The 17461-nt window shown below is 37.4% G+C and overlaps 1 protein-coding gene across 2 annotated transcripts in view; it reads left to right on the forward strand.

The window, feature by feature from the left end:
• The window catches only part of RUNX3 (RUNX family transcription factor 3), a 33367-nt gene extending 18918 nt beyond the window's left edge, over positions 1–14449 (forward strand). For both annotated transcript variants that reach the window (XM_063444560.1, XM_063444561.1), the window contains 2 exons: positions 438–602; positions 13247–14449. In XM_063444560.1, the coding sequence (XP_063300630.1) occupies positions 438–602; positions 13247–13758 (677 nt within the window). In that variant the 3' untranslated portion in view covers positions 13759–14449. The remainder of the gene's footprint in view (positions 1–437; positions 603–13246) is intronic.
• The last annotated feature ends 3012 nt before the right edge of the window (positions 14450–17461 follow it).

A 17461-nucleotide genomic window follows, 5' to 3' on the forward strand; every position in this document is an offset into this window, starting at 1 on the left:
ATGATGCCATCCATATATTTGTACATTGCTTTGTTTACACATCGTGTATTAGATATAGCACCAATTATAGAAAGAGGATATCTAAAGGTAAAGAAGGCTCTTCTCAAAGGAGCTTAAAACCTATGAGGATTTGAGGTATAAATCATCAGTTGTATTGGCCAAGGACACTTACTAACTAGGTGAACATGCCTGGGATTGTAAAATCATTTTCTGTTTCTGATATATCCAGAAGAAATAAGACTTGGTCATAGACACTGCATCAATGTATCAATGAATTGCAGTTTTTAAAAAAACTTCCCCTTTTCAGGCCTATTTAGGCAAATTTTTCTTTGGAGATGCTGGGCCAGTGATAAGACTGTTTGTCTAGAAAGTATACACTGCTACTGTCAGTCCAGGTGTACATCTAAATTAATCTTTGGGCCTTTTGGGGTTTCTAGGGCACCGCCAGAAGCTTGAAGAGCAAGGCAAGGTCTTCTCCGAACGTTTCAGCGAATTGGAACTCATGCGCCGGCAAACTCTCAGAGCTCAATCAAACCCAAATCCACGTCCAACTCTGACAAACCCAAACCACTTCAGCAACCAAGCTCAGTCTCAAATACAAGGTAAGATTTGACAAGGTGAGGAATGGGTTATGAAGGGGTGATTGAGGCTGGACAGTAGGTTACACGGGCGCTCTAGACACCTAAAGCCCTCTATCTTTGTGAAAAGCATTATGTGTGAAGATGGTGTCCTATTTTAAAATTTTGCAAAAACAGTGCAGATTTTTTTAATAGCAATTTACACTTTTAGATAACCTGCCTTCAAACTTTCGACTTATCCTGTTTGGCTAAGTGGAGCTAAAGTGGAGTTAAATTCAAGAGGCAGCAACTGCCAAGACCACCTTCCTTGCAAATATTTCTCATTGAGCTGTATTGTGAAGTCTGTGATTGGACAGTCACAGAAAGTCTGGGCGGGGTTAGAAGAGGAGGGATTGCAAAAGCAGCAGACATGAGAACTGTAGGTTTTGCAAGAGGTTTTTAGATATAACCAATGAAAAATGCATAATTAAATGCATGCAATTTTCCAATTGGGGTTATGTATTAAACAGTGATTTTTATTTATTTTGTATTTGGGTAGCTGAGCGTCCCATTAATTGTGTATGGTTAATAAGGGGTTTGTTTTTTTAAAGGCAAACCTTTTTTTGTTAGCATGTTTTTTTTATCACATTGATGTTTTAGTTTATTACCTGCCAATACCCGAGCTTCTCATACGTATTATTATACAAAATTGGTCAGTGCACCAATTCTTAAGATCACAGGTTAGTTTTCTGAAAGATCAGAGAACCATCAGTCCATTCCGAGTGGAATTTAATAAATGAATGACATTCAGAATAGAAATAATGTAATGTTTAAACATTCCAAAACACCATTCAAAAAATGTACTAACCATATTTGTGTAAAAATCTGAGACCTCACAAACTGATGAATCAGACTACAGTTGTTTTCAGTACAGTCTATAGAGTGCTCAGTGGAACCCACAAAAATCAACCAACCAGAAACACACAGAAATGAATATCTTCATGCAGGGACATTTCAAGAACGCTAAGCCACCTTGGCTAAACATTGTTTATTTTTATTTTCTATGGCAGCTGAAGTGTTAAACAGTGGTTTAAGATTTCAAACAAGGTTTTTTTTTCCTATTTCATGGGAAATGCCCCTAAGCCATAGGTTTTTGGCATGTAATTAAATAGAACAGTATTGCGGTTTTTATTGCAAAGCCAACATTGTGAAGAGCCAAGCACGTGAATGAGTGTGATTGTGTGTGTATACTTTGAAAAATGTGCCCATTGCTACTGCAGCAGCAGCAAACAAAAATGTTTTATTAAATTCTTCCATAATGTACTTGAGCCCCACGGTGGGAGTAAAGCACTTAAAAAAATGGCAATATCTAGTTATCATATTGTTACAATGGATCTCTGAGGACCAATCCATTAAGATCATAATGTTCCCTTAAATCGTGAGTAAGCAGGATAGACACCCGAAGGGAATTATGTATTTGAGTGTTCACAAGTGTTTATGTACACCAGTGTGCTCAGGGTATGTAGCATATATGTGTGTTTATGAATTGGATTTAAGCAATAGGTATACCTGCAGACAATCTGTCAGTGGATGTTAAAAGGGAAGTAGATGCTGCCTGCCATTACATTAAGTTTGTAAATAAAAATAAATCAGGTCCAGGAACTCTGGATCTCTCAAACAGTAGCTTTATTAGAACAAGAAAAGCGGCAACGTTTCGTCCTACGCAGAGGCCTTTGTCAAGCTATCACCCTTGTGCAGCCAACCCTATTTATAGGATTTAAACACATTAACAATCAATTAACAAATTACGTGTTAAAAAAAAACAAATTAGCAAACAGTTATATTGCATTTACATATTACAAAAGAATATCACTTACATATTTCAAATCCATCCATCATACTCAAATAAAATAAAACAGGAAAATGATAATAAAGAAAAAAGAAAACAGCGTACCTTCTCACATCTGTATAAAGTTGAGATCAGCAATTAGACGTTTGGATCCAGAACATCCATAAAAGGAAAAGAGAGACTAAAGTCTGATTGCCAACTACTGGGGAAACATCCAAGCTGCCAATCTTGGGTGGAGTTAATTACTGAGCCTACGGTGGGCAGGTTGCACAAAATATTAATCCCATGTTGGCTAAAGTATTATTGGCAGAACGATTCACCAAACATAGGCTAGGCTTCATATATTACTGACAGAAGACAGCATGGGACCCAAAACGTATGCGCAAGCCACAGGGATAAGAGGAGTGTCTGTGTCACAGTGCAAACCCAGAACAAAGTGTCACAGCAAAAAGCCACCACAACTCACAACAAAACAAAGAGATGTAAGCGCTGATAATAACTGGCACCGGTATATAGTACATTAAATTTGTTTATAAAATCCTTTGCAACACTTATTGTTAAATACAAATTTATTCATTATCACCAAACGTTATCAAATTAAATCTGAATGGCAAAATGGAGGCTAATGTAGCTGATTTGGAGAAATTATCAACTCAGCTGTAGTCACAAATTTGCTAACATTTTGTGCTTAATGATAAACCCAGAAAAAAAACTATTTTGAAAAAACCCTATAATTTATAAGGTCAGTGTTTTTTTTTTTTTTACTGAACCAAACGCTATCATTACATCATGAAAATTCACTCTATGCACAATAATGCTTCATAGACTTTTATATAAAATGACTCTGCCACCTTCTGAGGTATTTGCATATTTTGGATTGGTTGTGGTGGCTTGGGGGTGCAATGGAGGTGAGTTATGCTTACCTGATGCTATCCCCAGCCCCAGACTTGGATTTTCAGCTCCTGGTGCTTCATCAACCTGGAGACCATTTCAGTCCTGTACTCTAGCACATGTATAATACTGATGTCTATGGAGGATCCTGCAAGACCACAGGAGCCTCCACAGATATTCTATTGGAATGAGCAAGACAATGCCTTAATGAGGAAAGTGATGAAACAACATGGTGGTTGTCATGTCAAAGTAGTATTTTATTGTGCAACATTTGTGTCTGATGACAACACATACTGCATACTAACCCTTGAACAAGTAACAACATGAAATGCTGTTTGATTTTGTCCTCTGCCTTTCCTCACTCTGTTGGGAATTTTTGTCCTATTGTGTAATTTGTCTGCCCCTTTTGGACTTCAACTGCTATCCTCCTCATTGAGATTCTGGCTTAGGATGGTGGGTGCTAGAACATTAATTAACTAATGTAATAGGATAGAGAGGCAAACGCTTATATATAGCTTATACAAAATATAACTGCAATCAACCTCATTCATTGATAGGCTGGGCCTTATTAGAGTTTTAGTCGACAATAGTCTTATAGTAAATCATCATTTTAATTAATACTTAAACAGCCCCTGAACTAAAATACACCCAAAACTATGTATTCTTTTATATAAATCCATAAATAAAAAAATTAAAAAACACCAGTCTCTAACAACGAAATAAGTGCCAGGCTAAAATATGGTGGATCTCCATTAGCTACAGAGGCCAGTTTCTAAAAAATAAAAATAAAACAGTACATAAAAAGGCTTCCAAAAATTTGTATTCTTTTTTGCAATTAATAATTATAATTATATAACATAGAATATGTTTTTTGGATATAGTTACTTTTTTAATAGGGCGTTGTAATGAAGCATCTGTGACAAAGAGAGGTGCAAAAAACAGTGGGTGTTGGTCAAGATTCCCACATTTACAAACACATGCACTTTATTTATATGAGTATGTGTATTTTAGTCTATTAACAAATGAGACGGCCATTTGCAGATTGGGATGTCCTTGTAGGCCAAAATATCAGAGTCTGAATCCTTAAGAATTTTGGTCTATATTTTACTGTTTGGTTGTCAATTCAACTACAAATAGTGAAATTTATGATGCAGAAAATAAATCCTATGAACAGGTAGCAGATAAACTGCAAGAAAGACATGAGATAAGCATCTTCAGTTTATATGCTGTTCTATGTTCTCTTACCACTACTCAAAGACCACCAACAGTATAGCATTTAGGAACCATCCAGAGGAATCTAATTGGGAATCACAAATATATTACCATAAAGCTCAGGAAGAGAGGTTTTCTACAACTTTCTGCCTGCATGTTAGTTTATATAAATATTCTAATCTAATTTACATATATACATATAACATTATTACATTTATGTATATATATATCTATAAGGATTGGCAGAATTTTGTTACTGTCTCTTGCCTTACTTTATGTGTATGGGTTATTATAACAAAAGCAGGGGGGCCCTTAAAAGGTGAAAATGAGTTAGGGCAGACTGGGTGAGGAAGAGATTGATCGTTGCACTGATAACACAATAATTGTAGGGGAGACGAGTACCCATATTTATAGGGTGTCCAAGGAACTCCAGTTATTATTATTATTTACATTTTTGCATTAAACCCTGTAACATTTCTTGTGGGTAGTGAATATGTTGATCTATATGACCGCAATACTGGGAGATGTAAGCATTTTTCAGTTTGGTACAGTTTAGCATTTTGTTTCTACTGATTGGCATATTGTGACACATAAATGTCTACATTACCAAAAAGTCCCTGGAACTAAGATTATCATGGAATAAACCAATCCTTCTGAAAAAATACTTAAATACTTAAGTGTGTTTCATTGGCAGCTATGTGATCATGATCTTTTGGCCCCCAAATGTTTCAGATGTATTTACATAAGTAGGGCTTCTTGTGGCGAAATGAAAGCCCTATGCTATAAGTAAAAAGGACGGCTGAACAATATACAGTCTCTGTACAGTAATTGTGTCTGACATCTAGTAGCAAACTAAGAGTTTCCAGTTCCCCACAAGAATCTAACCAGAAGAGATACAATGCATGCCGTTATTTTAGCACTGATATCTGGTGTCAGCCAAAACTGGAAGTTTCCAGTGTCCTAAATATAAGTTTGTAGCAAAAAAATTATATATCTGATTTAACTGTTTTTTTTTATTTATTTATATATTTTTTTTTGCAGTGCATATAGACGGTACAAACAGGCCTGAGGTGCCTTAACCCCTTAAGGACACATGACATGTCTGACATGTCATGATTCCCTTTTATTCCAGAAGTTTGGTCCTTAAGGGGTTAAAAGCAGACCCCAGACATTTCCTCGCTTAACATGCGGGACATAAAGTTATCATGCACAGTTTTTATAGTATAGAATAAATGTTTGTAGTAAACAGGCTTAAGCAGTACAGTGCTAGTCTATATTTGATTCAGGTAATGCTGGTTTGCAATGCTAATTACATAGGCAGGCTAGTGTTATTATAACGTAAAATGACATACAAGCTATGCACATTTTTGTAGATATAACTGTAGGTTAGGACTATAATAATGAACAGGATATCTAATTTGCTCGCAGTTATCGTGCAGGTATGTTTAGGCTTCATATTCTGCTCTTTGCATGCTATGACACAGGACTATTGTTAAACATGTGTATAACAGTAGATGAGTGATCAGCAATGGCTATGTATACTCGCTACAGAGAATCAGGATTGTAAGGTAATGATTACTCCTGTTGGTGGAGTGTCACAAAGAGAAAGCTATCTGTATCCCTGAACACATTTGTGGCATTTAGCTCGCCCCTAATCTAGTATGCTTAAGGGTTTAACTAATTGAGGCAATTTTATACTGGGGGCAGTTTACCCAGAGAGTATATGAGGCAGTCCACTAAGATTGGCCTGGGTTCGGTACCATGGTAGATTGTGCCCGATATTTGTCCACATTTAGCCAATGCCCACGTGTGGGAAGTTCACGGTGGTTGCCGGGTGGTCCCTGGGTGTTGTCTGGTTGCGAATTCTTTGTGCGTTGTTCTGCTGCTCGCAGCTGGTGCTGTATGGTGTAGGGCTTGGACCAGCAGTGGCGGCTTGGCGGGAGCGTGGTGAGTCCTCCCTCCAGCCCCAGGCCGGTAAGAAGGCCGACATCTTCTGTCCACGGACCCGGTGTTCACGTGGGGCCGGGTCCCTCCCCCAATAGGAGTGGCGTGGGGTCGCGGCAGTCAGCCGCTGGCTGCGGCGGTGGGCCCTCCGTCCGCGTGGGCGATGTCCCAGGGTCGCCCCCATAGTGGCCTTCGGCCTGGGTAGGCCTGTAGTAGGAGAGACGGGCGTGTGCGGTGCTGCTTGGCCCGAGGCGGTCTCCCGCTCCTTCCGGCTCTCTCCCCTCCAATCCTCCACCCCCGGTCGTGCTAGTAAGATTATGCGGGGGTTCAGCAGAGCTTCCCAGAATTGCTGGAAGTGCATGTCTATTCTCTGCATGAGGTGGTCTGCTGCGTTAGAGATCAGTGCCGATTGCTCGGTGGCAGTCTCATTGTGCCAGGGCGCCGTCGCCATTTTGTTGAGGGCGACCGGGTCCCGGTTTTGCTTAGTTGCTTTGTGCTCTGGCAATCGATTGGATTAGTCCTGTGTGGACCGGGATAACCCCCGCTGGTCGGGGGGGGGGGAGGGTGATTTGCGTTGGCCTCAGCGCCAGCTCGTCAGCCCAAGGATTGGCTATTTCCTCGTGGCTCAGCCACGTGTAGGCCTCGAGCCTCCAGTGGGGTAATCCTGCATCGTGTGCTTTCGAGAAAGGCACCATCTGGTGCAGCTTCCTTTCCTCGTTGTTTGTTGTGGGGTTACCGGTCTGTGTGCATAATTTGGTAGCTAGGGCCCCCGGTTTTGGTCACCAGACGTGGGAGCTTGTGTCAAACACGTCTGTGCTGCTTGGCTGCTAGGCTCCGCCTTAACTGTTTTTTTAACAGGATAGACATTACCGAGTGTTTACTCAATAAACACATGTCAAGTTAAAATATAGAAAATATCCAAATCATGGTGAGTTGCAACTACTGTGGTTTTACTTGTGCTCCTTTAAGTGTCAATGCAGCCTTGTGGTTTATTGTGGGTCATCACTCGCTTAGAGCAGTGAACATGTTAATCAATTCAACTCATTTTGCCATTCAGCAAAGCATTCTGGGACCACAACAGGGCCAGACCAGCCTTTGGTTAGAATCCAGCTGAATAGAGGAACAGAAATTCTGTAATATTTCTTTTCCTCTGGAGGTTTGGAAGGGTACAGAAAATAAACATAGTGTTACAACAACAGTCTGCTGGCATTTCACATTATTACGATATTTAACCCCTCATACTCTGGCCACCTGTGCTATGCTTAATCTCTTAATGTATTTTAAAAATTAAGCTATTAGCTAGTAAATGTGTTTTATTGAATTGTAGAGAAAGCAACCCACTGGCAAATATTTATTTCACAATAATACATGTATAATAATAGTGCTATAGTAGATATAATAGAATTTTTATTTTATATAAATAGAATTTATATGATTAAGCGCTATCAATTTATAAATTTACATAAACTGACAGGAAAACTGTTCATCTCGAAATCACACTCTATAATATTAATTAATATATTCAAGTAATTGTGTTTAGGAATGAGAAGACATAAATCTTTATGTTGGAATATTTTAAATACTGCATTAATCTATTTTCGTAAAGAGAGAGGCAAGTATAGAATTATTCAAACAAACTTTTTAGGGTTTTTGAGAGAGAAAAGAAGCATTAAATATGTATCCCAAGACAATCTTTCAGTGTGCTACCTAAACCATTCCATAACCCATGTCATGCATGCTTTTTTTTCAAAGCTTTTAGTGGTTAAGAGAATTAATGTGACTACTTTTTGGTGTCCAGAGATGATGGAATGTTAATCTGCCCCTGAAAATTGTATTACACCGAATAAGGAACTTTTAAACAATGATATAACCCTATCGTAACATATCCTTATATATGCTATGTTCTTTATGAAGATATTTATAAATCAATGTATTTGTGTAAGATTGTGGTACATGTTTTTAAACACGACAGATGTAACACAGTAATTCACATCCCCAACGTGCTCTCCTTACTCTTCAAATGCTTTCTCTTTTTTTGCTCTAAAGTTTGCTCACAACACTTTCTGTTTGTAAGGAGCATGCCTCTCGTATTCTTGTTTTCTTCCATGTTTCAGCTGCAAAGTTTTCTTACAGCTGTACTATTGAAAAATGATCTTCTACTTACTAGAATAAAACAATTCTTGATATATTTGTGTTGCTTTTGGAAGAAGAACTTGATAAAAATTAAAATATAAAACAAAACAAAGAATAATGGAAATAAATGTTCACATATCATGTTAGATATGGAATAAAGTACATGTTTCTGTCATCTAAAAAACAGCAACCAAGCAGATTAATATGCTCCAGATAAAATTATGTTTATGTATTAGTTGTATCTATCGTGAGCAGAATGAAATAGTCCTTGATGAGAGATTATTTTGATAAAAAAACTTCCAATCAATTCAGCAACTATATAAAACCTGAACCTTTCAATAAAGTCAAATGTTCATGTTTTATTATTGCCTAGTAAGATTATATTTTAACATAAATATTATATTTGGTTTGTGGCAGTTTTCTATAATCATATCTCTGTTGCTCTGCTGTACCTAATATACAACTGTATGTTTCCACAAATTGCTAAATTCTCTAAATCATCCCATGGGCCTAGATTTAATGAGCTTTCCAAATTATAATGTTTTTTTTTTTATTATTATTGATTATTATATATTATTTTCAAATGATTCAATACCATTAGAAAACCTTTCCAAATGATTTATCTATAAAAATTCCAATAGTCTTTAATGTTGACTTCTGTAGATAAATCATTTGTAAGGGTTTTCTAACAGTTTTCAATCATCTGGAAACCTTATTAAATATAGGCTATAGTGGACAATGTATGCATGCTGTGTGTGTGTATGTGTAAACTACTCCCTTATTACCTTAGATCAAGGGTGCCCAAAATGGAGATCTCCTGATGTAATAGAACTGCAACTCCCATGATGCTTTGCATACCCTTAGAATAACAAAGCATCATGGAAGCTCTAGTTTTACATTTTGGGCTCCTCTGCATTAGATATTAAGATTGGTAGCATATAAATAAAACATGCAAATAAGCAGAATAATTATTAAAGATTTTTTTTATTTTTTCGGTGTCAAAACAATTACCTCTTATTAGTTGTCACAGTAATAGGTATGACTGCCCATTTTACCTTTAATATGTCATAACCAGCTGATACATTGGAATTATGCTGCTCTTTTTTAGTTGTACGTGATATGGCTACCTTTCCGCTTGACCTGACAATCTTTTTTTTTTTATCTTCTCACTTCTGCTGGGAGGCAGTGAAATGAATCCACCACATCTACACTAAAAATACAGATTCCCCACACATACAATATTTCCCCTTTTCTCCCTCTTCTACATGTTGTTTGTAGTTCAGTCTTCCCCAGCTCCTTTCTTCTAATTGTAGTTGAATTCCCAATTAATGAAAACTGTTCTATCATTATATCATCTCATCCTTGCATCATGATCATTCTATGTGAACCTAACTTAAACAGAGGGTTAACTAACTTAAGCCTTTATAAGTATACACCTAAAATAATAGATCAAGGTAGTGAGCATTAACAAATGTAAGCCAGGTACATGGACAGCAGCATTGACCTCTACATGGCTCTTAATTTATATACACATTGCGATTTACCTCGTTCCCAACCCCAAACATTGATATTTCCGTAGATAGATCAGGTCAGATTTGGAAGCCCGTGGTCCCTGTGCTGGGGCTCACAATGGCTAAATTCTTATGGCTAAATGGGCTCATTCACTTGATGCAGCAGCTGGTGTGATTTTGAGAAGAAAATAAACATTTCCTTGAAATATTTTGATTGGCAAAGTTGAGGCGGTGCAATACAGCACTCCTTCCAGCAGGCTATACTGTGCAGGGGAATGCAAGACTGGCTGAGGTACCTTGCTGCATATTGTATGTATGTTATATTAATAGACGGTGTGCAGTATATGTGTAGGGGATGTATATGTATCTGTCTATGTATAAATAGAAGGAATTGGATTTATTTTTCATCTAGCCTGTGATTAGTTTGACAGCTGGATTAAGACATTGTTCACTAAACAGTGATGGGGCTTATTTAGTAAACTGAGAAAGGCACAGTAATCCCAATGGAACACACATTTTATGCCACAGCAGCTGAATTAAAAAAAGTATCAATATATATATATAGCAAATAGAAGCCTTGATCTAATATTATTGGTCTCATTTAAAAAAAATAAAAATGTGTTCTTTATTTTGATTGTGCATAGATGGCACAGACAGGCTTGCAATGCCACAATAGCTAGTGCAAGCTATTCAATCAGCATAGATTACCAAGTATATGGCATTTGATATCTCCGCACATGTTGTGAGGTGAAGAAAAAAAAGAAAAAACGAGTTGCTTATTACATGAGTAGTGCACTTTTGGTTAAGAATAAGGAATAGGAAAAAAGTTAGACAGTGTGGCATGAGAAAGATATTTAGATAATTGACATAAAAGAGAGGGATACATGCATGACTAGTATAAATCCCCGGGCCCTGTAAAACCCTAAGTCAGTCAAAGTGTAAGAAGTCACAAGAATGATTACGAGTTAGCCCATTGGGAGGCAACCCCAGTTCCCACACAAAAACAACCGAATCCCCACCGGCTGCAGGATGTAGTCCTAATACTCAGCTGTAGGTCTGCTGGTACACAGCCAGACTGCCAGCCAGGCCATGTCAGACAGCCATAACTCAATTCAGTACCGCAGGGTGGGGCGATGAGGGAAAACAACACAGCTTTGGGGGTTGTGCAGCCTTATGGTCTCAGATGCTCCCTGTCGTGGGACCTCGGTGTCAATTGTTAGTGTACAAGTAACGGTTTCCAGCTTTGCCTGCAGAGGGCGCAAGAGCCCTGAGTGAGGCCGCTCTCTCCATGGAGTGCCTGGATTGCAGAGCAGACTTTGCCACCATCTTAGTAGGTAAAGGAGTCCTCCAATGATGTCAGAACCTGATAGGGGGGCCACAGGGTGGACCCGGCCCAGACGTGGGGAAGCAGGGCCGGCACTTAGTAAATAAAGGGGTATGGCCCATGGCTGACAGGCAGGATAGCAGGGCAGCCGTCCACCATACTCACTGCCTGAGCAGGCCTTGGTCACTGGAACCTTTGCCCCAAGGGGACAAAGCGCAGGTTTCGGGCTCAGAGTCAGGACCAGCACCTCCCACTGATGTGTGCCATCACTCCTCAGCCCCTGATGCCGGACTGGACCGTTTAAATGGGTCAAAAGGCTGATAGATTGAAGGAGCTGGTCTTACATGTTACCAACCAGCATGGCGGCCCGCCCCCGCCCCTATTGGTCTCAATTTATTAAACTTTCCAAATGATTCAATACTGTTAGAAAAACGTATTTATCTACAGAAGTCACCTTTAAAACCTGTGGAAATTTTTGTAGATGAATCATTTGGAAGTTTTTCTAAATGTATTGAATCACCCGGAAAGCTTATTAAATCGAGGCCAGAGTTGGATAAGCTTTTTAACTAATTTAATATTTTTGGATAAACTTTTTAAATAATTTCATCTTACAACAATATTTAAAATTTTGTATTATTTTTGTAAAACATTTTTTTCAATTCTTTATTTTTGTAGTGCAGATGAGAACATACAGCTTGTAATGCCCCAATAGCATTAAACAAGAGAGTCAGGGTACATAGCTTACATGTTATAAGGCAGTGAGTTTAACATGCACTAGATTTTTTAAGACGGTATAATAACAGGTTTATAAAAGGAGACATGCTAGGTTAGGTAATATACACAAGGAGCATAACATAATACTTAATACATAATACTACGCTGTGTTAGTTATAAACAGGTTATACTCACAAGAATAGTAGTAGTCATATCGGTTGCTAAACAAGAGTGCACCACCCAGGCATATAACAAGTAGGATAAGTTAGGAACTGAGGTGTGAGTTAAAAGTAGAGTAACATACTGTGGATATTTGTTAATATATGTAAGTGAGTTGGGTGGTTAGGAGACCTATCTATAAGGCATTACAGATGATGTGTTAATCCTGCATGATTCAGGCTAGCGGTCAGGCTATACCTTTAAGATTTTAATCTGTGGTAAGTCACATGTAATCTGAGCATTTACTGAGCAATTACTTGTATTATCTAGCATTAAAGCAAGAGAGTCATGAGTACTTAATAATGCGTCTGACTACCGGCTGTATGATTAGGCTATCTGCCTTCAGGTGTTCAGTGTCAAAACTTGTCCCCTACACAGTCCTCATTACTCAGCCGATGCCAGCTCTGGAGGCTTCACAGGTGCGCTGGTAGTAAGGGCAGGGAGAACTTCTCAGCAGAGACCCGTCTCCAATGAGCCGTGAGGGTGTTCTCCGCCCGTGTCTCGGTGTCCAGTCTAGCTGTGCATGCAAGTGAAGGCACTATGCAGGATGACCGCGGTAAACATTTATTGCAGTGTGGCAACATTAATTAGACAGATTATCTGAATTGTACTGGGTAAAACACCAAGGGATCAAGTTCCCCCATTTGTCTCAGCCTGAGGTCTTTGATGTCAACTTAATTAATATCATCAAGCTATTACAATAACAAGTGATTTGCTTGTTAGCATGAAGGAGCTTATGGGGTACAGTGCGGTACATGTGCATGACTGGAATGTTAACGCATATTTGTGAGTTTTTTTTAATTTTTTATTTAAAATATAGATTGAACATATTAATTTGTAGGGAAATGTACCTGTTGATAATTAATTAATAACTTCCTCTTTTTAATTTCAGCAACTGATCTTTTCTCTGATCCAAGACAATTTGATCGTTCATTTCCTACTCTTCCATCGCTTACAGAGTCCAGATTTCAAGATGCTCGCATGCATTATCAAGGAGCTATGTCCTCTGCCTTCTCCTACACAGCATCACCTTCAACAACTGGAATTGGAGGCATTAGCATGACTGGCATGCCAACCGCTACTCGATTCCATCACACCTACCTTCCACCCCCCTACCCTGGCTCTTCTCAAAACCAAAGTGGACCATTCCAGACAAACGCATCTCCGTATCATTTATACTACGGCACATCATCGGGTTCTTACCAATTCTCTATGGTAGCAGGAGAGCGCTCTCCATCAAGAATACTCTCCTCTTGTACCAGCATATCAGCTGGGAATAATTTAATGAACCACAACTTGGCCAACCAAAGTGATGGAGTTGATGCTGATGGTAGCCATAGCAATTCCCCTACAACCATGACCACAAGTGGTAGAATGGATGAGTCTGTCTGGAGGCCTTACTAAAACATTTATGTGAACATTCTAAGGCTACAAAAAATAGTCATTCTGCAACAGACTTCTCCACTGATGAGTCTCTACTAATGGACATTTTATGTATTATAAGGGACTGACCAGAGAATGGTTTATTGAGCAAAGACTTGAATAAAGCAGTGCTTCTAATGAATGTTTGAGAACATTACTTCAGTATGGTTAGTCCATGCTATTATTTCTTTCCTATGTATGCATTACCATCTCACTGTGAACATTGCATTACATTAGGGCAGAAATGTAAGAATCGAGTGTTGCATAACTCACAATATGTGATTGAATAGAAAATGTAACCACATGTATATTTCTTGTATATATGCTAATGAGTCTTTTGTTTACAGCTAAATAGTATGCAACAGTAAGCTAGATGCGCTCAGAAACCAAATGATTTATCAGTATTAGTGGACCCCAGTACAGGTAGGATTACACTGTTATTTCCAGGGGCCCTAAAATTGCACAGTATATCTCAATGGCAGCTCTGTATATATTAGCTGGATTGAACCTTGCGGTTTGCTACATAATGCATTATCGGAATATTAGATCTTGATTTTATTGATGAAGTTGAGCACGCAACGACAGGTACAAGGGAACTGCAGGAAATCTATAACTGTTACATGTGTTAAACTGCAGCCCATGTGATTTGAATATTTAATTTATAATTATGTTACTTTTTACCCAGACTGAGTAAAGAATATATTTTGTCTGTATATTTATTTTTTTAATATTTCTGTGTAGACTCCTGGTGATAATGAACGCTATACCCCCTTCTCCACCCCCTAACCCCTTCAATAGTTGCAAGCATTCAGAATATAATTATATGCAGAATAAATGTAACATACTTTTTTCAAAGAACAGGGAATTGTGATGAATTGATCGAACTAATGAAAGAATTACAATATTTAGGACAGCATTACAAAGCTGGAAAATCCTACAAATCAACCACTTTTTAAATTTGGTCTAAGTTTTACAACTCTCCTGTCAGTTCACTGCAATCCCCTGCTTAATAAATAAACCCCTCAGTCACTATAGCAGATCCAGCTTTGTCATATAGCTAATTATGCCCATGAGGTCTATAGCATTTGCTCCATATGCTCTACAATGTGTGCAGGTTCAGATATTTGTTCTGTTGCACTAATTCCAAACAAGTTCCATTTTGTGTATATACAAGTATTTTTTTTAGAACCCTATCATGAAAATTTTAATTTTAGAACAATAGACAATGGCAAATTCACTCATTGTGTTTTGGGTAATTGGTCACATTTTGTATAGATTATATGCATCATATCTGGCAAGGTAAAACCTTGTTGTTTTGGAAAATTATGTTCCGTCCATCTACACAGATATTCAGTTAATAATTCTCCAATTCTCACATAACAAAATGGTATGCCTACAGTAAACGTGGGTTCAGATGGGGCAAATTAAGAAGTTACGATTTTGTCCTGAGTTCCAAGATGTGACTCAGCATTCCCTATAACCCCTTATTTTCTTGTCGATCTCGAGTCTGCTAGTGTAGTCTCAAATTAGTGGCTGTGTCTATTAGTGGTGATATTGCAGACATAGGACATCTTAGTAAGTGGTCTGGGTGCAGTGGTCCTCTCAATTTAGCCATTCAAGGTAAAACATTGCCATTTAGCAGACTAGCTAGTAAAAATCGATCACAAGGCATTGCATCACCTACAGAAAAGCATTGATTTAATTATTTTATTTAAGTAAAAAGCTTTATTTATTTTTTGTGGAACACATGGGGTGGAGGATCTATATAACTAGGGACAGGAACACTGAAGCATTAGGAATACAGGTTTGTATTTCTACCGCTTTAGCGTTCCTTTTAAGTACTCCTAATGCAGTGACATGCAGTGGAACAAGGAAGAAATATCTACAAATTCTGGCACAGATCTCCCGTTTCCCTACTTGAGCCAACAGCATTGAACCAGAGATGTATAAAATGTGTTATATAAGAGAAAGGAATTACCTGCACCCGCTGAGCGGAAAATTAGATATACAGTATGTATTTTATTTTGGTAATGAAAATGGGAATAATCATAGAATACAAGCATGTTGACAATGCATATTTTTTCCAGAAGTACTGAGTCTGGCCACGTACTGTCAACCTGCATTGCCTTGATTCTTGTCTCTGTATTTTCTAGTCACATACCTAATATATGAAGCCAGAGTATTCCTTAATGTTTCTAACATGTTATCTCATGCCATGCCTACTGGAAGGTTGATAATGATTAATGCATCCATCTACCTTGCTATAGACATTCACATACGCTCATAGCCATGGAATTAATAGCCTGTAAAATCTAAAGCATGGGTCCCTAATTATAGGTATCTTGTTTCTTTGAAAAAAGAGCATGTATATACTGGGTTTTAATGAATAGATTCCCTATATTGCAGTGTGATGTGTATTCTTGAATCAGTCTTTTTTCACCAATATAGAAATTCAGAATTCCTAAATAATTTAATGAGAAAGATAATTTATGAGAAAACAAAAATATTAAAATATTAAAAAAAAAAATCAACTGCATTTTTGTGTTAACAATTCAAAATCAATTTTTTTTTTATTATGGACACATATGGGGCACGAATAAAAGTTATGCCTTTTAAAAGGATTTTTGGATTTTTACTAAAATTGGGAGACCTAGTCTTTCCAAGACCAGGAAAATTCAAAAATTGTAACATGACCCCAATATATTGTTGGATTTTTTAGGAGACTGTTCTGCACTTGTTATTCAAATCATACCGATTTTTTTAAATTTACAAACAAAATTAATTAGGTCTTGTCTCATAGCCACTGTAATTAATTTAATTAATTTACTTGCTAAAATTTCTCAGGACTTTTTGCATTTAAAAAAATGGAAATTTATATATTGAAGATACTAACGTTCCCATGACCCAGAAACGGGAGTCGTTAATACATAATTGACAACTTCAAAGATTAGTTTGTTTTCTTGTAGGCAGAATTTTGATTCCTCTAATGTTTAATATTACTAATAGGCAAGACTTTAGATTGTCAAAACACTGTATATATCATAATATTCCTTCACCTTCACTGAAATAAAATCAAGTTCATGCCTTAATAAATGTATGGTACCAACAATCTCAATGTAATATATTGCAGTGTTGTGTTTAGAAGTCAGCCTAAAGAAATTCTTGTATTTTAAAAAAAAATGTATTAAATATTTGCTTTGCACTATTTCTGCTTATTTTAAATATGCATTGTATTTGTAAGGAATTAAGAGGTTGACTATTTTAATTTATGTATTAATGCATTAAATAATATTTTTGAAATATTTTAAATACAATTATGAAAGAAAAGCCATAACATGTTAAATGCAGAGCCAATTGTATTCTTTGAATAAGTGGCACCAATTTAATGAAGGTACTATGACTGCAAAAAAAAATAAAAAATAAAGATGTTTTTCAAAATATGTTACAAATCATTTGAACTAATGGTGACTATCTGGAGTGCAGCCTTTAATTAATAAATACAGGGTCGTATTAAATAAAGGTTTTATTGAAGCCTGATTATAAAATTGCTTCCACTTGCCAGCATGCCATAAAAATTAGAATAATGGAAAATTCTGGGAAGGAAATTGAAAGCTGCATAAATATTAAAACAATATCTGCAGTAAGGTGACAGGGGGTAAGAATACAAAATCCTGACACTGCTTAA

Source organism: Pelobates fuscus, chromosome 1, assembly GCF_036172605.1.
Source record: "Pelobates fuscus isolate aPelFus1 chromosome 1, aPelFus1.pri, whole genome shotgun sequence".
In the NCBI taxonomy this organism is placed as follows: Eukaryota; Metazoa; Chordata; class Amphibia; order Anura; family Pelobatidae; genus Pelobates; species Pelobates fuscus.